The 24,845-nt window shown below is 45.0% G+C and overlaps 1 protein-coding gene across 3 annotated transcripts in view; it reads right to left on the bottom strand.

Annotated features, from left to right (window-relative positions):
- Positions 1-24,845, bottom strand: part of LOC143985666 (carbohydrate sulfotransferase 6-like) — a 76,345-nt gene that overhangs the window by 19,396 nt on the left and 32,104 nt on the right. For 2 of the 3 annotated variants that reach the window (XM_077484738.1, XM_077484739.1), the window contains one exon: positions 1,046-5,934. The exons of the other annotated variant lie outside the window; for it this stretch is intronic. In XM_077484738.1, coding sequence (XP_077340864.1) covers positions 4,738-5,859 — 1,122 coding nt within the window. In that variant the 5' untranslated portion in view covers positions 5,860-5,934 and the 3' untranslated portion in view covers positions 1,046-4,737. Of the gene's footprint in view, positions 1-1,045; positions 5,935-24,845 lie in introns of those variants that run through there. 3 annotated transcript variants of the gene reach the window in all.

Raw genomic sequence — 24,845 nt, 5'->3', positions numbered from 1 at the left:
AATGTACGGTGGGTGGTCAACAAGAGGTTAAATAAATGATTTAATATGCTCATGAGGATAATAAACAATTGGGAATTGCTTTACAGTACTGCAGAGCAAAAAATGGCCTGGCCATGCAGGGGTTAAAACCTTTCTGGAGCTCAAGTAGTTAAGCTTTTAGTGAAAAACAAAATGACATTTCACTATTTGCTCGAATAGAATTTCAATAATCACAATCGTCATCATCCTTATCACCAGATCTTTTTTCTTTCTCTTTGCCCTAAGATATAGTTTGACATTTCCTTAAGGAAGTACATATAGTTTGCAGTACAAAAACAGTAAAACAAACACATTTATTGCATTTCCCGGTCATATTAAAAATATAATACTCTCACAGTTAAAATAATTTACATAAATACGTTAAAGCTGAACTCCAGGCACAAAAAAATATATATTTAAAAATATTCCTCTAAAGCCAAATAGATATAAATCCACGTTGCGTTCCCCAAATGCCTTTGCAAACCCAGATATTACCTTGTAATAGCAGCAGTGACATCATCACTGTGCTGGACATAGCCTGTGCACAGAGCAGAGTTGTGGGAGGAGCCCACAAGGCTTCGCCCACTACTGGCTGTCTGATTAAAACTACAGCAGGGGGTGGAGACAAGACTAGTCACCCTGCACAAGGGGAGAACGCAGCAGCGAGCGGTCTTTATTACAGGAAGCAGTGACAGAACGACCAGAGTCGCAAAGGTTGCACTTGCCACTGTCGGGGGACCCCAAAGGCTCTGAGCTGAGAGCGTCTTTCTCATACAGCTCAGAACCTGCACTGACAGTTCCCCCTCCCTTCTCCCTCACACGGGTAGGACAGGAGAGAGCTGATCTGCTCCTTCTCCTCCCGCCCATCTCCTCCTGTGTGTGCACAGCAGCAAGTGTGACACTAAGTATCTGAATTTGATCATTTAGCAGCTGGGCTTCACACTTCCCATGGTGCACACACACGAGGAGAGCGGTGGGAGGAGAAGGAGCAGATCGGCTCTCTCCTGTCCTATCCATGTGAGGGAGGAGGGAGGGGGAACTGTCAGTACAGGCTCTGGGCTGTATGAGAGAGACACTCTCAGCTCAGAGTCCTGCTGAGGAGGCACTGATAGGTGGCACTGATGTGCACTGATAGACAGCATTGATGAGCACTGATAGGTGGCACTGACAGACAGCATTGATAGGCATCACTGATAGGTGGCACTGACAGACAGCATTGATAGGCATCATTGATGAGCACTGATAGGTGGTAATGATAGGCGGCACTGATGGGCACTCATAGGCGGCATTGATGAACACTGATAAGTGGCACTGATAGGCTGCACTGATGGACACTGATATGTGGCATTTATGAACACTGGTAGGTGACACTGATAGGTGGCATTGGTGAGCACTGATAGGCAGCACTGATGGACACTGATAGTCGGCATTGATGAACACTGATAGGCGGCACTGATAAGTGCCATTGGTGAGCACTGATAGGTGGCACTGATAAGCAGCACTGATGGGCACTGATAGGCGAAACTAATGAGTACTGATAGGTGGCACTGATAAGCAACACTGATGGACACCGGTGGGGCTGCACTGATTATCAGTGTAAACAATGTACTGACAGTCTTGGCGGTTAACTGCTCTCCTTTGCTCACACAGGATGTGTGTGGCAGGAAAGAACTGCCAATAACCAGCAAGACTGTTTACATGGCAAAGGGCCACTGTGAAGGACTCAGCAGTCACAGAGGACACGCGGAAGGCAGGGTTCTGGAGGATGTCCATGGATGCCCTCCCAGAACTGGAAGACCGGGGCTCAAATAGAAGGGGTGGGGTCAGGGGACCCTTCATTGTTTCTTGCACTGGGGCCCTGAAGGTAGTTACACCTCTAACAGGTAGAAATAGTCTCAGGCCGCGTACACACGGGCGGATTGTCTGTCCAACTTAGTCCGCTGAACCGTGTTTCAGCGGACAATCCGCTCGTGTGTGGGCTTCAGCGGACTTTTTCAGCGGACTGTCTGACGAACAAAGTCTTACGGAATTTTTGTAATTTTGTCCGTTCAAACTTGGTTTTGTCTGTCCAAACTTGGTTTCAGCGGACAGTCCGCTCGTGTGTAGGCAAGTTGGACGGACTAAGTATGGCGCATGCTCAGAAAGGATTTACATGGCCGAAGGTTGCATTGCAGTGTATTGGACGTCGTTTTTCTAGTCCCGTCGTATGTGCTGTACACGTCATCACGCACGCTTTCAGCGGACTGTCTGCTCATCGTGTGTGGTCAAGTCCGTTCATGCAAATTTTGAACGGACTGTTTGTCGGATTGTCTGACGAACTTAGTTGGGCAGACAATCCGCCCGTGTGTACGCGGCCTCACACTGGATTGCTGCACAGATCTGCAAGCACAAAGCACCCCGAGATCCGAGTAGAATACACCTGGCTTTTGTATTTGGACAATATTTCCTTATTTGCTCTGGAGTTCAGCGTAAAATGTATTTTTCATGAAATGTAAAGCAGATCTTTTATCATTTTTAACAGAAGCAAATCCATTATCATAACAACAACTCCTAGATTACTTCATCTTTATAAAGTTGATGTAAAATATGTTTTACGTAACGTTACCAAACTTTCATATTTGCAATATGAATATTTAAAACTGTACTCTAGGCAATATAAAAGATAGTTTTTTTTTTGTTTTTTATTTAAGAAGCATAAGTACCTGAATTTCACTTTGGGGTCTATTTCTAAAAAATCACTGTACAGATCTGACAAGCTTTCGTACTTTTGTCTAAAATTATTATTTCCTTTGATCGCCACTGTCATCTAGTGGTCATAATGCAGTATTTTCCTAATTAAGATATTTCTGAATAAATACAGCATTAGGACCACTAGATGTCACTCATGACCATAGAAAGTAAAACAAAAAAATGATGTAATTTTGTTTGTGCTTTGTAAATGTTTGTCAGACTTTTTTACAGCAAATTCTATGTAAATAGAACACCATGGGGTTGATTTACTAAAAGTAGGCAGTGACAAATCTGGTGCAGTTCAGCTTCCGTTTTTTTTTTGTTTTTTTTTGTCAAAGCCTAACCACTTAATCCCCGGACCAATTTGCAGCCAAAGGACCAAGCCCCTTTTAGCGATTCGGCACTGCGTCGCTTTAACTGACAATTGCGCGGTTGTGCGATGTGGCTCCCAAACAAAATTGACGTCCTTTTTTCCCTACATATAGAGCTTTCTTTTGGTGGTATTTGATCACCTCTGCGTTTTTTGGGTTTTTTTGCGCTATAAACAAAAATAGAGTGACAATTATCCCCAAAAAATATAAAAAAAACATTTTTTTTCCTCAGTTTAGGCCGATACGTATTCTTCTACATATTTTTGGTAAAGAAAAATTGCAATAAGCGATTATTGATTGGTTTTCTCAAAAGTTATAGCATTTACAAAATAGGGGATAGTTTTATAGCATTTTTATTAATATTTATTTTTTTTACTAGTAATGGCGGCGATCAGCGATTTTTATTGTGACTGCGACATTATGGCGGACACATCAGACATTTTTGACACATTTTTGGGACCATTGTCATTTATACAGCAATCAGTGCTATTTAAATGCACTGATTCCAGTGTAAATGACACTGGCAGTGAAGGAGTTAACCACTAGGGGGCAGTGTAGGTGTTATGTATGACGTTATGTGTTTTTTTTTTATTGTAGGGGGGTGGGGCCTGGCATGTGACATCACTGATCGTCTTTCCCTATAAAGGGGAAGAGACGATCGGTGACCGCCACACTGGGAAGCACGGGGAGAGGTTTGTTTACACAGACCTCTCCTCGTTCTTCCGCTCTGTGACCCGATCCCGGGACACCAGCGGCGATCGGGTCCGCTGGTCCCGCGGCCACGGCTGAGCACTTAAAAAGCAACGTACAGGTACGTACTTGTGCCCAGCTGTGCCATTCTGCCGACGTATACGTGCAGGAGGCGATCCTTAAGTGGTTAATTGAACAAGCTGAAGTTAGAAGCTGATTGGCTATGATGCAGAGCCGCACCAGATTTTGCACTCTCCAGTTTTAGTAAACCAATACCTATGCATCAGCCTCTTGTAATCCCTTTACAGCAGAGCTCAGAGAGGCAACAGAAAAAGCAGCACAAGGAGCCAGTTAGATGTGCTGCAGGGTAAGTATTATTGTTGATAGGTCAGCAGATCAATCAACTTGGTTACATTCAGCCTGCCTACCCTGTTTCCCCCAAAAATAAGACCTAGCGAGATTGTCGGTGATGGCTGCAATATAAGCCCTGCCCTGTTTCCCTGAAAATAAGCCCTACCCTGAAAATAAGACCTACAAGGACTTTAACTAGGGCTTATTTGGGGGGTAGGGCTTATATTGCAGCCCTCACCGACAATCAGGATAGGTCTTATTTTCGGGGGAAACAAGGTATACATCAGGGATATGCAATTAGCGGACCTCCAGCTGTTGCAGAACTAGAAGTCCCATGAGGCATAGCAAGACTGATTGCCACAAGCATGACACCCAGAGGCAGAGGCATGATGGGACTTGTAGTTTTGCAACAGCTGGAGGTCCGCTAATTGCATATCCCTGGTATACATGGTTTGAATTTCGGCCGGTTCAGCTAAGTGAATAAAGCAAATTCACTAGTAAGGACTCTTTACAATGGCATCTGTAGGGTGAGAGAAGTTGAGATACCTTGTAACTGCCATTGGCCAGTCTGTATAGTTCACGCCAACGACCATTCCTGATTTACCATGTCCAAAGTAAAATTTTTTTGTTCTATATTGGATTTTGCTGGTTTGTAACCAAACCGATCCATTGCCTCCTTGCAGTTCTTTTGAATCTGTTCAACAAAATGAAAGTCCATAGCAGTTCTCCATTTTTGGGCCACCTTTGAAGAGTCTCTTGAGAAAGACATGATCCCTGCCACCTCCTTATGGGTGACATTGTAAACCCACTGTTCCAGGTCTTTGGTTAGATGGAGTCCGGCAAAATTGAAAATTTTTTTAACGTACTTAAGAGGTTCATTAGAAAGGTCCTCGTGTCGAACTGCCAAGTATCGCCCTTGCAGCACCTCAGCTACTTTAGCCACGTTGTTGATGTCCACCTGAGCCTGGCAAATCTTCTCCATAACCCTGCTTATTGTAATATTTTCGACTCCTTCATTCTTAAGTATAATTTTATCATCAATGTGGAGATCAATGGATTTCCTTGACAAAGCAACAGCTCGAGGGTCCCTCACAAGGTGCAGGATACGAAGATCAAGAGCGGGGTCTCGGAAAAGGGGAAGCAGAATAGACAGGTCTAAAATCCGGACTGCTTTTATCACCATGTGGCTGTACGTCTTGCAAATTTCCGCCATTTGATCCAGTGAAGTATTTCCGCAATGTTTGTAGCACTTTTTTCGGTCATAGGCTTCAGAAGGGGTAAAGGCTGAACAAGCCGGCGGGGCGCAGAGTACTTGACTATATTCAAAGAAACCCAAATCAGAAATGTGTTTTCCCCCATTAGGAATATACTGATGAAGAGGGGACACATCACAAGTGAAAAGCGATCGTAGGAGATCTCTTACAGGAAAATGTAGCAGCTCAGAGCTTTCACCCCAAAGCTTCATCCAGATGTGACGTCCAGGCTCAAAGAGGTAAAAGACGTCATTGTGATGGTTGAAGATCTGACCAAGGAATGAAGAACCCGATCTCCAGGAGGACACAACCAGGAGATGGGCTGGTTTATTTTTGGGAGAAGAGTGTGTAAAGGAGGGGATTTTGATGAAAAAATACAAGCTTAGAGAGAAGAACGATAATGATATGAAGAGGCAAAAGAAACGTTTACGTGGTGGGGGCATCATCAGAAATCAAGTAAGAACGGGAATGGCCTCGGAAGACTAGGGAGCCTAAAATCCAATGAGGGATGAAAACAGGAGCTGTAAAAGAGTAAAAAATTATAAAGATAAGTAAATGGAAATTACAGAAGATAAATAATTATAAACAAATTAACGAAAATGTCCAGCCAAGACTTCTTTTTAAAATTTTTGGAATGGAGAAGAAATAGAACCCATGTCAGCTTTTTGAGGTTCTATTATGTTTGTTTTCATTTATTTTTACAGTGACAACAGATTTACTAGACAGGAAGTGAGAAAAATAAATCTGCAATAAAAATCTGATGGGGCTTTTAGCCTTCCCCAACATTAAAGTGGTTGTAAACCCTTACAAACCACTTTGACCTACAGGTAAGCCTAGATTAAGGCTTACCTGTAGGTCCAAGAAATATACGGTTTAGGAGATATTTACGCGAAGACAGCCACACTTATCTACGGCGCATGCGCACTGGGCAGGCTGCAGATCGCGGCGATATGTCGCGAGTGTCGGCTCCCGTGAGCATGCGCGGGAGTGACGTCATTGCGGCTCCGGGCGCTGGAGCCACGAGACCTGGAAGTCGCTCCGGGATCCATGGCAGAGGCGAACATGAAGACGGAGGACCGCTTAGGGGGCTTCGTTCTCAGGTAAGTTATTCATAATGAGCTAGTACGCTATGCATACTAGCTCATTATGCCTTTGCCTTACAGGGTGTGTTTTTATTTTTCCCTTTACTTCCGCTTTAATGAAAAAAAAAAAAATTTATGTCTGCCCGTGTTACTCTTGAGGATTTGCCTTGACTTCCACTGTCTGGTGAAACTTTTGTCACTGTTAGCCCTTGTACACACCGACCGTGTTGTCGGATAATCCGACCGTGTGTGGGCTCCATCGGACTGTTTCCGTTGGAATATCCGACCGACAAAGTTTGAGAGCTGGGCTATAAAATTTTCCGACAACATGATCCGATAGGACAAAGTGCCACGCATGCTCAGATCAAATTCCTAGACCAAAGCCATTGGCTACTAGCCTGAACGTAGTCCCGTCATAACGAAATAACGTCATCACGTTACGAACGATCTGATTTTCCGACAACTTTGTCTGACCGTGTGTATGCAACACCAGTTTCGGACAAAATACGTCTGACAAAACCCGATGGATTTTGCTGTCGGAATGTCCGACCGTATTTACAAGGGCAAACAGTTACCGAGCCCCGGATAGCACCAAAATAAAAGCCAACAGAGGTGCTAACCTGTCATTACTCTATCCAAAGCTATAATCATCAGGCTTAAAATGTGCATTTTTAACCACTTCAATACCGGGCACTTTTACCCCCTTCCTGACCAGGCCAATTTTCAGTTTTCAGCGCTGTCACACTTTGAATGACAATTGCGCGGCCATGCAACACTGTACTCATATAACATTTTTATCATTTCTTTCACACAAATAAAGCTTTCCTTTTGGTGTTTTTTTTTTATCACCACTGACTTTTTTATTTTTTTGCTAAATAAATAAATAAAAGACAGAAAGTAGAAAAAAAAAATGTTCATAGTTTGTTATAAAATTTTGCAAACAGGTAATTTTTCTCTTTTACGGATGTGCACTGATGAGGCTACACTGAAGGGCACTGATAGGTGGCACTGATGAGGTGGCACTAGTGGGCACTGATGAGGAGGTACTGATGAGGCTGCACTGATAGATGGTACTGATGGGCACTGTTAGGCGACACCGATGGGTAGTGATATATGACACTGATGAAGAGGCACTGATGGGCACTGATTGGCAGCACTGGTGGGCACTGATTGGCAGCATTGGTGGGCACTGTTGGGACTGCACTGATAATCAATGCCCTGATTATCAGTGCCAATGTCCCTTTAACACAAGCTGGTTATTGGCTGTCTTCTTCTTTCCTCACCCTGTCAGGGGGCGTGTGGGCAGCACGATCATGGGATGACATCCATGTACACCCTCCCGGCAAAGTAAGCCAGCACTGTAGCCGTCTTTCAGCTATAGCCCTGGTGGGAAGTGGTTACCCACTTGCCGACCACTGCACGCCGATATACGTTGGTATAATAGCAGCGGTGGGCAAATGGGAGTACCTGTACGTCCCCTTTAATTGGTGGGGCTAGTGGGTGCACGCGCACTCGATATCCGCCGGTGTCCCGGCGATCGTGTCATGGAGCCACAGAATAGGGAGATGCAAACAAGCCATTTCCCTGTTCTGTCTTGTGACATGACAGATCACTGCTTCCTGTCATCGGGAGCAGTGATTGCTGTCATGTGAGTTGAAGCCCATCCCCCCACAGTTAGAATCACTCCCTAGGGCACACTTAACCCCTTGATCGCCCCCTAGTGTTTAATCCCTTCCCTGTCAGTGCCATTTACACAGTAATCAGTGCATTTTTATAGTACTGATCGCTGTATAGATGACAATGGTCCCATAATAGTGTCAAAAGTTTCCGACGTGTCCGCCATAATGTCACAGATCACCGCCATTACTAATAAAAAAATATGAATAATAAAAATGCCGCAAAACTATCCCCTATTTTGTAGACGCTATGACTTTTGCACAAATCAATCAATATGTGCTTATTGCATTTTTTTTTTAGCCAAAAATATGTAGAATAATACATATGGGCATATACTGAGAAAAAATAAAAAACATTTTAGATATTTTTGGGGGATATTTATTATGGCAAAAAATAAAAAATATTGCTTTTTTTCCAAAATTCGCGCTCTTTTTTTGTTTATAGCGCAAAAAATAAAAACCGCAGAGGTGATCAAATACCACCAAAAGAAAGCTCTATTTGTGGGGGGAAAAAAGGATGTCAATTTTGTTTGGGTGCAATGTCACATGACTGCGCAATTGTCAGTTAAAGCGACGCAGTGCCGAATCGCAAAAAGTGCTCTGGTCAGGAAGGGGGTAAAATATTCCAGGGCTGAAGCGGTTAACCACTAAAGGACCGCCTCATGCCGATGTACATCGGCAGAATGGCATGGCTGGGCACAATCACATAGATATACGTGATTCTTTAACTGCCCAGCTGTGGGTCGGGAGCGCGCCCCCGGCGGCACTCTCCGGACCCGGTCCTGTGCTCCGTGACTGTGGCCGCGGGACCAGCGGACCCGATCGCCGCTGGTGTCCCACGTTCGGGTCACAGAGCTGAAGAACAAGGAGAGGTCTGTGTAAACAAACCTCTCCCCATGCTTCCCTGTGTGGCTGTCACCGATCGTCTCTTCACTTTTTTAGGGAAGGACAATCAGTGACGTCACATGCCAGGCCATGCCCCCCTACGATAAAAAAAAACACATAACGTCATACATAACACTACACTGCCCCCTAGTGGTTAACTCCTTCACTGCCAGTGTCATTTACACAGGAATCAATGCATTTAAATAGCACTGATTGCTGTATATCTGACAAGGGTCCCAAAAATGTGTCAAAAATGTCCGATGTGTCCGCCATAATGTCGCAGTCACAATAAAAATCACTGATCGCCGCCATTACAAGTAAAAAAAAAAATATTAACAAAAATGCTATAAAACTATCCCCTATTTTGTAAACACTATAACTTTTATGCAAACCAATCAATAATCGCTAATTGCGATTTCTTTTACCAAAAAATATGTAGAAGAATACATATCGGCCTAAACTGAGGAAAAACATTTTTTTATATATATTTTTTTGAGGATATTTATTATAGCAAAAAGTAAAAAATATAGAATTTTTTTCAAAATTGTCGCTCTATTTTTGTTTATAGCGCAAAAAAAATAAAAATAAAACGCAGAGGTGATCAAATACCACCAAAAGAAAGCTCTATTTGTGAAAAAAAAGGACGCCAATTTTGTTTGGGAGCCACGTCGCACGACCACGCAATTGTCAGTTAAAGCGACGCAGTGCCGAATCGCAAAAGGGGCCTGGTCCTTTGGCTGCAAATTGGTCCCGGGGCTTAAGTGGTTAATAGCCAGTAGCCAATAGCTTCTGTCTCGTAGTTGAATTTGAGCATGTGTGAGTTTTTATGTGTTAGAACTAAATACACGCGATCGGAATTTCCCATAGAAAGTTTTTCCATCGGGAAAATTGAGAACATGCTCTCAAATTTTTGCTGGCCAGCTAAATTCCGATGGAGCCTACACACGTTCGCATTTTACGATCTCACCTGTCTTTTGCTGGCCGAAAATTCAGATCGTGTGTACGCAGCATTAGAGTTACATGTCTTTTTTTTCACAGGTGTAAAACACACCGGTAACGCAGCAAACGTGGTGAAAACTCATGGCGCACCAAACATGTGGCAAACACGCAGCAAGCAGGACTTTAAAAATGCAACTGACCAGTGTAAAGACTTCCATAGGATTTAAAAGAATGTATTTTTCTTCTGCTTTTTTTAACTGGAAAAAATGATCGGCGTGAAAGTGCCCTCAGTCAATGGAAGGCATTAAAAGCACATCAAAAACTGATCAGTGTGAAAGCAGCCCACTCGATCCAACGCTGTCCCCTTCTGCGGCAGCTCTCCTTTCTCTTACAGGCTTTGCTGAGGCAATCTACGGTAAGTCATTATAAATAAATCCGCCTGTGCATTGGGTTTCAAAAAAAGTAGACGTAATAACAGCAGATAGCACAATTTGCAGATAACAAACATCAATAGATGAGATAACATCCACTGTTTCTTTATATGTGAGCAAAGTCCTTCACAAAAGTCCATATGAAGTCTAATGACGCTAGGAAGGCACCTCAGGTCAGGGGTGGACTGACAACTCATGGGGCCCCCAGGCAATAGGAGATTATGGGGCCCCCAGGCAATCAGAGATTATGGGGCCACACATTATACAAAAACACACACACAGTATACAATCACACAGTATACACAGACATGTTTCTATTGACTGAGAAGGTACTGGAGAGGTGAGGCAGCTAGAATCTCTGGATTTTTAGACCAAAAGGATGTCGGTAAGGGACATTTCAGAGACAGATGTAAAAAAAACACCGATTTTTACATACTGTCCCTGGTTTTACTGAGGCTGGCAACACTGATGGGGCCCCCTAGTGGCCCGTGGGGACCTCAGGCAGTGCCCGAGTGGCTGAATGGTCAGTCCGCCCCTGCCTCAGGTGCATATATAAAGTCACAAGAAAGTGATAAGAAGAAAAGGGGCGTTCTTCACCTGCACCACAGCACACAGAGCCTCGTACCCAAAATTGTGGAACCACCTAAGATATAAGCGCTCAAACATCGCTCAGTTAGCCACTAGACACCATGAGATAGGGATTATGGTTTAGAAGTAGTCTTCCCTCATGGATAATCTCTCCAAAAGTCAGACTGCCAACCCATGCATATCAGAAAGAAGAACAGAACTGACTCATGGGGGGTTAACTACGAAAGGCAAATCTACTTTGCACTACAAGTGCACTGCAAGTGGCTTGCTACCACCAAAGATGGTGGTGGCAGCATCTTGTTGTGCGGATGCTTTTCTTCAGCAGGGACAGGGAATCAGTTAATGGGAAGATGGATGGAGCCAAATACAGGACAATATTAGAGGAGAACCCGTTAGAGTCTGCAAAAGCCTAAAGACAGGGGCGGAGGTTCACCTTCCAGCAGGACAACCACCCTAAACATACAGCCAGAGCTACAATGGAACGGTTTAGATCAAAGCATATTCATGTGTTAAAATGGCCCAGTCACAGTCCAGACCTCAATCCAATTGAGAATCTGTGGCAAGACTTGAAAATTGCTGTTCACAGACGCTCTCCATCCAATCTGACAGAGCTTGAGATATTTATTTCAAAGAAGAATAGGCAAACATGTCTAGATGTGCAAAGCTGGTAGAGACATCCCCAAAAACATTTGCAGCTGTAATTACAGTGAATCGTGGTTCTACAAAGTATTGACTCAGGGGGGCGCCATGCAAATGCACAACACACTTTCACATATTTATTTGTAAAAAAAAATAGAAAACCATTTATCACTTTCCTTCCACTTCCCAATTATGTGCCACTTTGTGTTGGTCTATCACATAAAATCCCAATAAAATACATTTATGTTTTTGGTTGACAAAATGTGGAAAATGTGAAGGGGTGTGAATACTTTTTCAAGGCACTGTATATTGTGCCAAGCTGCACCATGGTAAGTATTGAAGAGGAAATGAGCTTTCCTTATACTGAAGTGCAGCCATTTTCTAGTTAAGTGCCCTTTTATATCAATTTCATGTTAACTATACAAGATGTTTGTTCTTTGTTATATGTAAATACAACTGATTTAAGCTTAAGTTAAAAGCTATTTCTTGTTTAAAATGTTCATTGAATTTTAGTCAAACAACAATGACTGTTAGACCTATGAGTTACAGGCGTATAAAACAAATGAATGATAAAAAGTCAGAATGATAAAAAGATTAACAGGTAGTCACAACAGATAAGGAAGTATTCCTTCTCGTTCCACAGATGTTGGCTTTCAGATATTGACAGAAGCACAATATCAAAAAAGGACCTGCCCATGAGTTAAATGGTTTAAACAGAAGTAGCTGGAGTAAATATACAGTCAACCCTGGGCAAATATGTACAGGATTATTAAATAACTAAGATGGAAACCCATAACGTTAAGAGAAAGAGTGGAAAAGGGGGGTCAGGGAACCCAAGGGTCTTCCAGGAATGGTGCATATAACTGGTATATTGCCAGTAAGCATGATGGAGTCAACTTGGTAGCAACAGTTATCATAATATGGGCGGAGGTAATGGTCCACCCCATGGTTGCCATGTCTTAGCATATTTAGTGATCATATCATGTAATATGGCTTCAAGCTTAGCATGAACCATTGCTTAAAAGTCGGGGGGGGGGGGCTTCCACACTTTTGCTATGGTTTGTTTGACCACCGTAGGTGTATGCTATAGTGCTTTGAACTGAGATTTTGTAATGTTTGATGGCTGGTGATTTAGCACTGCAACAAGTTGCTCAGGGTTGATCATTTTTGAGAACAGGGTTGAAAAGACCTAGGGGATGTCAGTCCAAAAACTGGCTTACCATGGGGCAAGAACACCATGTATGAAAGTGGGTGCCTATTTCCCAGTTAAAAGGTATTTCAACAACAATTAGAACAGGATGCCAAGCTGGGGTGTGTGTGGATTGTTGCAGAGCAAGGAACATGTCACCAGCACACCAGGGAACTCCATCAAAGGGTCCAAGCTTTATTGAACAATCACATGACAGCGAAGGATAGAGGTGTTTTGCAGAAAATTTAGGACCCCTTCATCAGGGATTTCACATGCTTGGTTTACAAAATGTTGCTATCCTTTGCTATGATGTGATTGTGCAATAAAGAGTTGGATCCTTTTATGGAGTTCCCTGGTGTGCTGGTGACATATTCCTTGCTCTAAGTCATCCCAGTTTCCTGCCAGTGGTCCCTTCAGTACACAACTACTCTTCAGATCTTTTCAAGAACATGTACACCTGGAATATTTTTTTAGATTGTTACGGAAACCTTGTTCCAATGCTCACCTGATTTTCCTTCTGTTGTTATCTACTGTGTAGTCAACCGTGGACTCTTTTATGTAGTGTTATGTAGGATGAGCTGAACACCCTCCCCGCTTCGGTTTGCAGCAGAACTTTGTTCGAACACCGTTAAAGACTATGGGACACGAATGTGAAAAATCAAAAGTGCTAATTTTAAAGGCTTATATGTAAGTTATTGCCATAAAAAGTGTTTGGGGACCCGGGTCCTGCCCCAGGGGACATGTAACAATACAAAAAAAGTTTTAAAAATGGACGTTATTTCGAGAGCAGTGATTTTAATAATGCTTAAAGTGAAACCATAAAAATGAAATATTCCTTTAAATATCATGCCTGGGGAGTGTTCTTAGTATGCCTGTAAAGCAGCGCATTTTTCCCATGTTTAGAACAAGACCACAACAAAATTATTTCTAAAGGAAAAAATGTAATTTAAAACTACTTGCGACTGTAATGTATTGTCGGGGCTTGGCAATATAGATGGAAAGCATTGAAAAAAACGCCATGGGTCCCGTCCCCCCCCCCCCAGTCCATTACCAGGCCCTCTGGATCTGGCATGGATATTAAGGGAAACTCCGCACACAAATAAAAAATAATGGTTTGGGGGTCCCCCGGGCACTATATACTCTGAACAGCAGTATATATACTATACAGCCTGCCCTATATACTCTACAGAAAATGAGGCCTTAGGTGTTGGTGGTACCAGAAAACTGTAAGCCCTCACAGTTACTCTTGGTGAACGCAGGAACGGGCCCTGCTGTGAAATACTATATAAAAAATGTTAATTACATGCCCCAGTTAAACAGGGGCAGAAAAGTAGTGCCTTTGGTGATGGTACCAGAACACTGTAAGCCTTCACAGTAAATCTTGTTGGACATAGGAATGGGCCCTGCTGTGAAATATTATATCAAGAATAGTAATTACATGTCCCCGTTAAACAGGAGGCAGAAAAATGTGGGACTTGGGTGGTGGTGGTGGTGCCACAACACTGTAACCCCTCACAGATACTCTTGTTGGGGGCAGAAACGGGCACTGCTGTGAAATATTAGATCAAAAATTGTAATTATTATTATTCACGATTTATATAGCGCCAACAGTTTACGCAGCGCTTTACAATGTATAGGGGGGACAACACAATTACAGTACAATACAAAAGATACCGGAGGGCCCTGCTCATAGAGCTTACATTCTAAAGGGAGGGGGTGGTGGTACAAAAGGTAATAGCTGCAGAGAATGATTTGATGGGAGTGGCTCTGGGACAGTTAGGTGGGTGTGGGATAGGCTTCCCTGAATAAATGAGTTTTCAGGGAACTCCTAAAGGTGGACAGGCTAGGGGCTGATTACATGCCCCTGTTAAACAGGGGCAGAAAAATTGGATCTTGGGTGGTGGTGGTGGTGCCCTAAACCAAAAATATTGTTGGAAGCTAGCATTATCAAGATTGAGGAGGAATAGGATAGTCAGCATAGGCAGTCTTCAAGGCATCCCACATTCATAGAGAAATTAAATCGGTTACATCATCCATTTTTATGAATGTGAGTCTATCAACGGAGTCTGTGGACAGGCACACTCTTTGATCCATTACAAACCCTCCAGCGGCACTGAATGTGCGTTCAGAAAGCATGCTGGATGCAGGACAGGTCAGTAGCTCAATTTCATATTGAAAAAGTTCTGGCCAGTGGTCCATCCTCAAGACCCCGTAACCCAGTGGATACTCTGTTGGAAAGGTCTCCAAGTCTGCTCTTGCCCCTAGATATTCCTGCACCATGTAATGCAGACGCTGGCAATGGTCGCTTGAACCAATCAGACCTTGGCGCTAAGGACTAAAAATTTGTTTAAAGGCAGCCAGCTTCTCCACCAATCTTCCTCTGACAGAACGAAGCCTCAGCAACACGTTGCCCAGCACCAGGAAATTGTAACCTCCCAGGGTCTGGAAGCGCATTGTACAAACCTTTCTTCAAAGCCTCCTGAAGATGTTTCATCCTCTGCTCCCTCTGCAAAGGCAGGATTAGTTCTGCAACCTTACCCTTGTAACATGGATCAAGAAGGGTTGCCAGCCAGGCATTCGATTCTGAGTCCTCAGGGTCACTAAGGATCGCATGATCCGTAACTACCTCGTCCCAGCCACGTACAACTCCTTGGGTTTCTGGGGACTGAAAACCATCCCTTGAAGACTGCTGCTGAGTGTTACCCTCTACATCTATGCTGACGCAATCCTCCTCCTCCTCCTCTTTCTTCCTGTGTTTGGCAGGCCCGCAGGAATGCTATCTTGATAAAGTGGGCCTTGAGAGGGAAGGAAGTCCTTCTCTTCCTCCTGCTGTTCTGCCTCAAGTGCCCTGTCCATTATTCCATGAAGCATGTGCTCCAACAGGAAGACTAGAGGGACAGTGTCATTGATGCATGCATTGCCGTTGCTCACCATCCTTGTGGCCTCCTCAAATGGTGACAGGACAGTGCATGCATCCTTGATCAGTAGCCACTGGCTTGGCGAAAAGAACCCTATCCTGGTGCCATACGCGCACAAGTAATCATGCATTGCTGCTGTGTGTGCAGCCACTGCAGCATTGCCAACGTTGAGTTCCACATGGTGGCCATCTCACAAATGAGGTGGTTGGTGGACAGGTTGCATTCCCTTTGAATGTCAGCCAGCTGAGCACTGGCATTGTATGACCGGCGGAAATGACCACAGACTTTTCTGGCCTGCCTCAGGAGATCTTGTAAGAATGGGTACCTGCTGAAGAACAACTGCACCACCAAATTCAGGACGTATGCCAAACATGGAACATGGGTCCCTGTCAGAGGGCGGAGAGAAGGTTGCTGCCATTGTCTCATACAACCATTCCTGGCTGAAGCTGGCGTGGTCAACCACCTCTGAGCCTGCCCCTGCAGAGCTGACAGAATCTCTGCCCCTGTGTGGCTCCTGTCCACTAAGCAAACCAACTCAAGCACCGCATGGCATCTTTTTGGCGGACTGCTTGCGTAGCCCCTTGAATGCTTACGGAGCACCACTGGTTCAAAGGACAAATCTGCAGAAGAGGCCATAGAGAAAGAAGAAGAGGAGGGGGTGGAGGAGAGAGCTGTGGCAGAATCACCACTAGCATTTTGGAGGCGTGGTAGCCGAACAAGCTTCAACAATACTGAACCCTGTCCTGCATCCTTCCCAGCTGCCAGCAGGGTTACCCAGTGCGCTGTGAAGAAAAGGTAACGTCCTTACCCATGTGCTTAGGCTTAGGCCGCGTACACACGAGAGGATTGTCCGTCCAACTTAGTCCGCTGAAACGTGTTTCAGCGGACAATCCGCTCGTGTGTGGGCTTCAGCGGACTTTTTCAGCGGACAGTCTGGCGGACTAAGTCTTTCGGAATTTCCGTAATTTTGTCCGTCCAAACTTGGTTTCAGCGGACAGTCCGCTCGTGAGTAGGCAAGTTGGACCGACTAAGTATGACGCATGCTCAGAAAGGATTTACACGGCCGAAGGTTGCATTGCAGTGTATTGGACGTCGTATTTCTAGTCCCGTCGTACGTGCTGTACACGTCATCGCGCAAGCTTTCAGCGGACTGTCTGTTCGTCGTGTGTGGTCAAGTCCGTTCATTTAAAAGTTGGACGGACTGTCTGTCGGATTGTCTGACGAACTTAGTTGGGCAGACAATCCGCCCGTGTGTACGCGGCCTTAGAGTAAAAAGTACCATTTGAAAAGGGATTTATGCCATATACAATTAGGTACTTACAAAATAGTTGATAAAAACAGGCATGTGGTCCATTTAAATCTAGCATTGAGGAGCAGGGCCGGTGCAAGAATTTTTGTCTACTCAGGTGAAGGTGCATTTTGCCAAACCCCCCCTCTTTTTCTGGTAAAATTTTCAATTCCCATGTCCAAGTAATTGGATACCCAACATGTCACACCTTGCAATTACGTCCACCCATGAAATGGTGAAAGACTCCAGTACCCTAAATTTTTTAAAAGGCAGTGTTTTAAAAGTCCCTACAGGTCATCAGTTTAGAGTTATTTAGAAACTTTGGAGCCCCTGCAGCAGTCCTCGGCCACCTCATCCGTCGCCGTCATGATATTCGGAGTGATTCCGTGTATGGCGCTCCGGCGCTGTGACTGTCATGTGCGCGTGGGAGCCCTCAGTGACAGTGGTACAGTGGCAGTATTTGATGGCACAGTGGCAGCATTTTATGGGCACAGTGAATGCAATTGATGGGCACAGTGACAGCATCTGATAGGCACAGTGGCTGCGTTGCAGTGAAAAAGAAAATAATAAAAGACACCGATGTGCTTTGGATCTCTAACCCAGTATCCGGGTTTTGCCAGTAACAAGCGAGTTGAGTGGGCAGGTGTTCACAGCCATTTTAATTCAGGACCCGACATCAGTTCAGGGCTCCACCCAAGAGACAGGAGTGTAGGCAGGTGCACAATACTCTTGGGTCAGATACAGGGCCAGTGCACAGATTTTTGTCTACACAGGCAAAGGTGCATTTTGCTGATGCCCCCACAACATCCTCCTGCCTTCTCCCCTGCACTGGTACTTCCTTTACGTTGCACCCATAATGTCCATAATGTGATGGGGTGCAGCATGAATGATGTCAGGTAGCATTGAAAATTTGAGTTGTGTTTTACGGCCACTAAAGAGCAGTGTATGATAAGGGGGCAGGGTTATGCTTTTCACACTTCCCTTCACTGGCTATGGACAGCCAGGCATGTACTGGCCATCGGGAATACCGGGAGTTTCCCAGTGGGCCGATGGCTCAGTGGGCCACTCTGATGTAAGGGGGCTGCTGATGGGGCACTCTGATGTAAGGGGGCTGGTAATGGGACACTCTGATGTAAGGGGGCTGCTGATGGGGCACTCTGATGTAAGGGGGCTGCTGATGGGGCACTCTGATGTAATGGGGTGCTGATGGGACACTCTGATGTAAATGGGTGCTGATGGGACACTCTGATGTAAGGGGGCTGCTGATGGGGCACTCTGATGTAATGGGGTGCTGATGGGACACTCTGATGTAAATGGGTGCTGATGGGACACTCTGATGTAAGTGGGTGCTGATGGGACACTCTGATGTAAGGTGGCTGGTGATGGAACACTCTGATGTAAGGAAGTGCTGATGGGACACTCGAAATGTAAGTGGGCTGGTCTGGATGAAGTCCAGGGCCAAATTTCTGTCCCAGTCCAGCCCTGTGGACAGCTGGCAGGTGCGGCAATTAAAAACTTCCATGCGGCACCCAATAGTAGAAAGGGAGCAGTGTTAGGGGACGGAAGACAGCAATATTAACTAGGGTTGCACCGATATCGGTGCCATTACTTAGCATTTTCACGAGTATCAGATGCACTGATTACCTGAAACCAATACTTTCAGGCTCAGCTCTTTCCCCCACTGATAGCTGAAATGTAAAAAAAAAAGAGCCATCAATTATCGGTTGTTAAGGAGTGGGGCTACCACGTCCTTAAAAGCCGATGTCTTATTCAGCTGTCAGTGGGGTTCCCCTGTTGAGATCTGAAGTGTAAACAAAGTTCGGCAATTGGAGCCATCAAAAAAAAAAAAAATAGCAGCTGGGCAATGTTTATCAACAGCATTGAACTAAATAGATAAAAAGAGACATTGTTTCATTTTGTTTATACATGTAAAGATAAAAAGATGAGCTTTGGTCTGCAGATGAAGTCAGTTTAACCCCTGCTGCGCTATAACGGAAAGACGGCTACAGCACGGGATCAAAATGCCGGGAGGGCATCCATGGACATCCTCCCGTGCTTGTGCACACAGGCCGCGTGCTCTGTGATCAGGGTAAGGGGCCAATCCTTTACCATGTGATCAGCTGTCAGCCAATGACATGATGTAAACATGATGTAAACGATAGGTGGCTTTTGTTAAAGGTACATCGGGCCCAAAATTGCCAACCAATGCCACCTATCAGTGCCCACCAGTGCCACCTATCAGTGCCCACCAGTGCCACCTATCATCAGTGATGCCTATCAGTGCCACTCGCCAATGCCTATCAGTACCCATTAGTGCTGCCTATTAGTGCCCATGATTACCATCTATCAGTGCAGTCTCATCAGTGCCTCCTGACCAGGTGGCATTTGATGGGCACAGTGGCTGCGTTTGATGGCACATTGGCTGCAATTGATTGGCACAGTGAGGCTGCAATTGATGTTTTTTTCCAGAATTTTTAAGTTTGTTTTCCCCCCCAAATAAATTTGAGCACCAGCCGCCACTGCTAACACTATGTTTTTGGTTTCCTGTAGTTACCAACAGTTACAAAGATTTGAACAAGTTAAACTAGTTATACCAGTAACTGCGAATAGATAGTTGTTAAGCCTTGCAAATCCTTGGGAAATTCCCCCAGAATGCAGTGAAAAAGAAAATAATAAAAGACAACCATTTTTTTTAGTGCATAGTGAATGATTTAGTCCGGGTTCACACCGCAGCCCAGAGCGGCTCATAGCAGGGGTCCGGTGCGCCCCCATTCACCATTTCAGGTCCAATTTCAGTTCAATTATTTGGCTTAATTCTGACCTAAAATGGACCAGAAGACGCACAGGACCTCTGTACAATTCACACTGGAGCTGCTGCCTAGATGTGTGAACCGGCTCCATAGAGACCCGGTTCCAATCTCCTGACATGCGGATTGGATGCGGGGAATCCCACATCCAATCCGCAATAGTGTGAACACAGCCAAAAAGGACAATTAACAAAATAATATATGGGAGATATACCTGTAGTCCCAAATTTATATACAGGGGGTACAATAAGTATTGAACACGTCACCATTTTTCTAAGTAAATCTATTTCTAAAGGCGCTATTGACATGAAATTTTCACCACACGTCGGTAACAACCCATACAATCCATACATACAAAGACACCAAAACAAATACGTTCAGAAATGAAGTTATGTGCAATAAAATGGAATGACTCGAGCAAGTATTAAAACCGCTAAGGGCACTTTCACACTGAGGCGTGGGGGCGTCGGCGGTAGTCGGCATTTTAGAGGTGCTTTTCGGCTGCTAGCGGAGTGCTTTTAACCCCCGCTAGTGGCTGAATAAAGGGTTACCAGAACTCGCAAAGCGCTGCTGCTGTGGGGCTTTGCAGGCACTTTGGGAGAGATGTATACACTGCCCCTAAAGCGTCTCATAGATGCGGCTTGCAGGAGTTTTTTTTTTTTTTACGTCCAGCAAGCGCACCGCTCCAGTGTGAAAGCTCTCAGGCTTTACATGCGCTTTGCAGGCGCTATTTTTAGCGCTATAGCACCTGTAAAGTGCCTCAGTGTGAAAGTAGCCCAATGGAAATGTATTTAATATTTGGTAAAAAATACTTTGTTGGTAATGAAAGCTTCAAGAGGCCTCCTGTATGGAGATACTAGTCGCATGTGTTGCTCAGGTGTGATTTTGGCCCATTCTTCCACATAAACAGTCTTCATATCTTGAAGGTTCTGTGGGCCTCTTCTGTGAACTCTGATCTTTAGTTCTTTCCATAGATTTTCTATTGGATTCAAGTCAGGTGATTGGCTAGGTCAGTGATGGCTAACCTTGGCCCCCCAGATGTTTTGGAACTACATTTCCCATGATACTCAACTACACTGCAGGGTGCAAGAGCATCATGGGAAATGTAGATCCAAAACATCTGGGGTGCCAAGGTTTGCCATCACTGGGCTAGGCCAGCTTTATTTTCTTTCTTGGAAACCAATTGAGAGTTCCCTTGGCTTTGTGTTTGGGATTATTGTCTTGCTGAAATGTCCGCCCTCGTTTCATCTTCATCATCCTGGTAGATGGCAGCAGATTTTTATCAAGAATGTCTTGGTACGTTTTTCCATTCATCCTTCCTACAATGACACGAAGTTCTCCAGTACCGTATGCTGAAAAACAGCCCCGCACTATGATGTTCTCACCTCCAAACCTCACTGTTGGTATGGGGGGTATTTTTGGGGTGATGTGACCCATTTCACCTCCAATCATGGTGTGTATTATGGCATCCAAAGTGTTCAATTTTGGTCTCATCCGACCAGACTATCTTCTCCCCGTATTTCACAGGCTCGTCTAAATATTGTGCAGTAAACTTTAAATGAGCTTCAAAATGTGTTAGCAATGGAGTCTTGTGTGGTGAGGGTGCATACAGGCCATGGCGGTTGAGTACATTACTTATTGTTTTCTTTGAAACAATTGTACCTGCTAATTCCAGGTCTTTCTAAAGCTCTCCACAAGTGGTCCTTGGCTCTTGGACAACTTCTGAGAATTCTTTTCACTCGTCTGTCAGAAATCTTGTGAGGAGCACCTGCTTGTGGCCGGTTTATGGTGAAATTATGTTCTTTCCTCTTCTGGGTTATGGCCCCAACTGTGTTCACTGGAACACTCAGAAGTTTAGCAATCCTTCTGTAACCAATGCCATCAGTGTGTTTTGCAACAATAAGGTCGCAAACTTGAGAGAGCTCTTTGCTTTTGCCCATCATGAGATGTTTCTTGTGTGACACCTTGGTAATGAGACCCCTTTTTATAGGCCATCAGTTGAGACTGAACCAGCTGATATTAATTTGCACTGACAAGGGGGGACTGCTTTCTAATTACTGATAGATTTCAGCTGGTGTCTTGGCTTTTCATGCTTTTTTTGCACTACCCTTTCTTCATGTGTCCAATACTTTTTCCCGGGGGGGGGGGGGGGGGGGTTTGACCAACTGACTGACAGATCGACCAAGCGAGTGACGGGGGGGGGGGGGGGTGGGGATTGATTTGACTGACCAAACGAACGGGGGGGGGTCAGGTGGTTTGTTTGCTGCCCCCCCAAATAGAGCACCAGTCACCACTGGTATGCACATATGAAGACTTAGGCCGCGTACACACGGGCGGACTGTTCGCCCAACTTTGTCCGCTGAACAGTGTTTCAGCGGACAGTCCGCTCGTGTGTGGGCTTCAGCGGACAGTTTCAGTGGACAGTCTGACGAACCAAGTTTTTCGGAATTTCCGTAAGACAGTCCGCTGAAACTTGGTTTCAGCGGACAGTCCGCTCGTGTGTAGGCTTGTTCGACAAACTAAGTTTCGCGCATGCTCAGAAAGGATTTACACGGCGAAGGTTGCATTGCAGTGTATTGGACGTCGAATTTCTCGTCCCGTCGTACGTGCCGTTCACGTCATCGCGCACGCTTTCAGCGGACTGTTCGTTCATCGTGTGTGGTCAAGTCCGTTCATGCAAATTTTGAGCGGACTGTTTGTCGGATTGTTTGACGAACAAAGTTGGGCGAACAGTCCGCCCGTGTGTACGCGGCCTAAGGGGCTACAGAATGTCAATTCTGAGTGGAGAAAGCTGTTTTTCTTATTATGTTTCTCTGGGTTTTGTTATTCCCGAGTCAGGAGCTGAACTCGGAGACTCCGATGTGCTTTGGGTCTCTTACCCAGTATCCGGGTTTTGCCAGTAACAAGCAGGCTGAGTGGGTAGGTGTTCACAGCCCTTATAATTCAGGACCTGACATCAGTTCAGGGCTCCACCCAAGAGAAAGGAGTGTAGGTAGGTGCACTCTATTTTCTCTACTGCAGGTGGTGCCCAACCGCAGTATCAGTGCAGAGGGAGAGAAAGTCAAGAGGAACATGGTTCCACTATGCTTTCTTGGGTCACTGCTGCAGCGATCCAGTTGCATGCTGACAGCTCATATGACTCTGGTGGCCATCTTGTGTCAGGCAGAATCCATTTAAGACCCTGCGAGCATTCAGCATGTGGGTAGTGTAGGTATGGTCACTCGTCCGTCAGGAACAGTATTAGCGAAAGGTCCCAGACCAGGATAGAGAGCACAGGTACCCGCCACTCTTCCTAGAAACCTCCCCACTTGGGCCCAGACCAACCAGGCCGCATTCTGCCCCTCAAGACAGACCCTGACAGCTCGGCTGAGCCCTGTTCTGCTATGCGCTGCTGTCATACGTGAGTGTTCCTGGTTGGGTTTCTTTTCACCAGTCTTTTTGTGAACTGTTTTAATTTGACTTCAATACAGGTCCTTTCAGGTGCAACTGGACTGAGTGTGTATTACTGCCGCTGCACCATGCTGCACCCACCCACGGGAGGTCTCAGTGTAGGGGGCATAGGCCTGCGCACAGGGTGTGCCAGGTGTGCCTGGGCACACCCTAATCCCCCCATGTGGTGCAGATTTAGACTCTTGGTATTTCACCAAAGCCCCCTAAAGAAGCTCCTAAAAATATTGTAAAAAATAAAACTGTAAAAAAAATAATAATAATAATAATAATTTTAAAAAAACAGACAAAGTCCACTGCCCTACTGACACCAATCTGCCCTACTGACTCTGCCCACTGCTCTATGGACACTTTCAGAATATATACACATGCGTGCACGCACACATATTGGTTTGAGCTTTGGGGTGCACACCCTAATGCAATAGGCTGTGCACACCTATGGTAGGGGGTCAAGAGGACCTAAAATCTTCCCCAGGAGTCAAAGAAACTGCACAGGGCAGCCAGAGCATGTATGTCTGCACAGCGTAGGAGCAGATGGTGACAGAGTAACAAGGAACTGGAAGAGAGCCAAGGTATAGAGTGTGTACAGGAGCACTGAGTTGCTGTGTTTGATGGTCTGGAGGACCAAAGCAACAGGCCTGAGCAGTGGCGATACTAAAGAGAACCACAAAGTCATTCATTTTGATGGTGGAAACTGATTCTCTATATGAACTTTTTCTGTTTTAATAATATAAAATGGGCCTATAAGCCCTTACCCTCTTGTCGATTGACTCAAGTAGGAGTATGACGGCAGAGCGTCTCTCCTGTACAGGATCTCATATGCAGTACGTGATACGGCACTTCCAGGTAGGGGGCAGGCATGTGCCGCTGGTGTCAGGGCTGTCCTGTGATTAGACACAGCACAAGCCGATGAATGTCCGTCGGCACCCGCTGATCGGCGAGGAAAGATGCAGAACAGAGCTCTGCCTATGTAAACAAGGCAGAGCTCTGTTCTGTCAGCAGAGGTGTGATGGACTTTGTTTCCCTGCAAAGGGAATAAAATCCACCACATCCCTTAGTAAAAACAGCACATAGTAAAACACAAAAACACTGGGTAGGCAATATATTTAACCCTTTGATCGCCCTAGATTTTTAACCCCTTCCCAGCCCGTGTTATTAGTAGTGACAGTGCACATTTTTAGCACTGATCACTATATTACTGTCGCTGGTTTCCACAAAGCGTCAGAAGTGTCCGTTATTGTCAGATTGTCGCTGGCATTACTAGTAGAGATGCGCGATTAATCGTTAAAAAAATCAGGATCGCGATTCAACCCCCCTCACGATCTCTATACAGAATTCCAAATTCATTCATGTAACAAGTGTAGAGAGTTCTCTGCTCCCTCAGTGTCGGAAACCATGAAATCAGGCTGAGACAGACGTACAGTTAAATGACACTTGTTTAATAATAAAAGTAAAAAGAACAAACGTAGTCAAAATATAGCCAAAGTTCAGTAACCGGAACGGATAGCCAGCCAGGCCAGAAGTCAGGGATCAGTGTAATGAA

The sequence above is a fragment of the Lithobates pipiens genome, unplaced genomic scaffold, assembly GCF_037356315.1.
Source record: "Lithobates pipiens isolate NorthernLeopardFrog02 unplaced genomic scaffold, aLitPip1_a1.2 Scaffold_1, whole genome shotgun sequence".
NCBI classification, from domain to species: domain Eukaryota; kingdom Metazoa; phylum Chordata; class Amphibia; order Anura; family Ranidae; genus Lithobates; species Lithobates pipiens.
The sequence above is the reverse complement of the archived record's forward strand: the minus strand, read 5'-3'. Positions and strand labels throughout refer to the sequence as shown.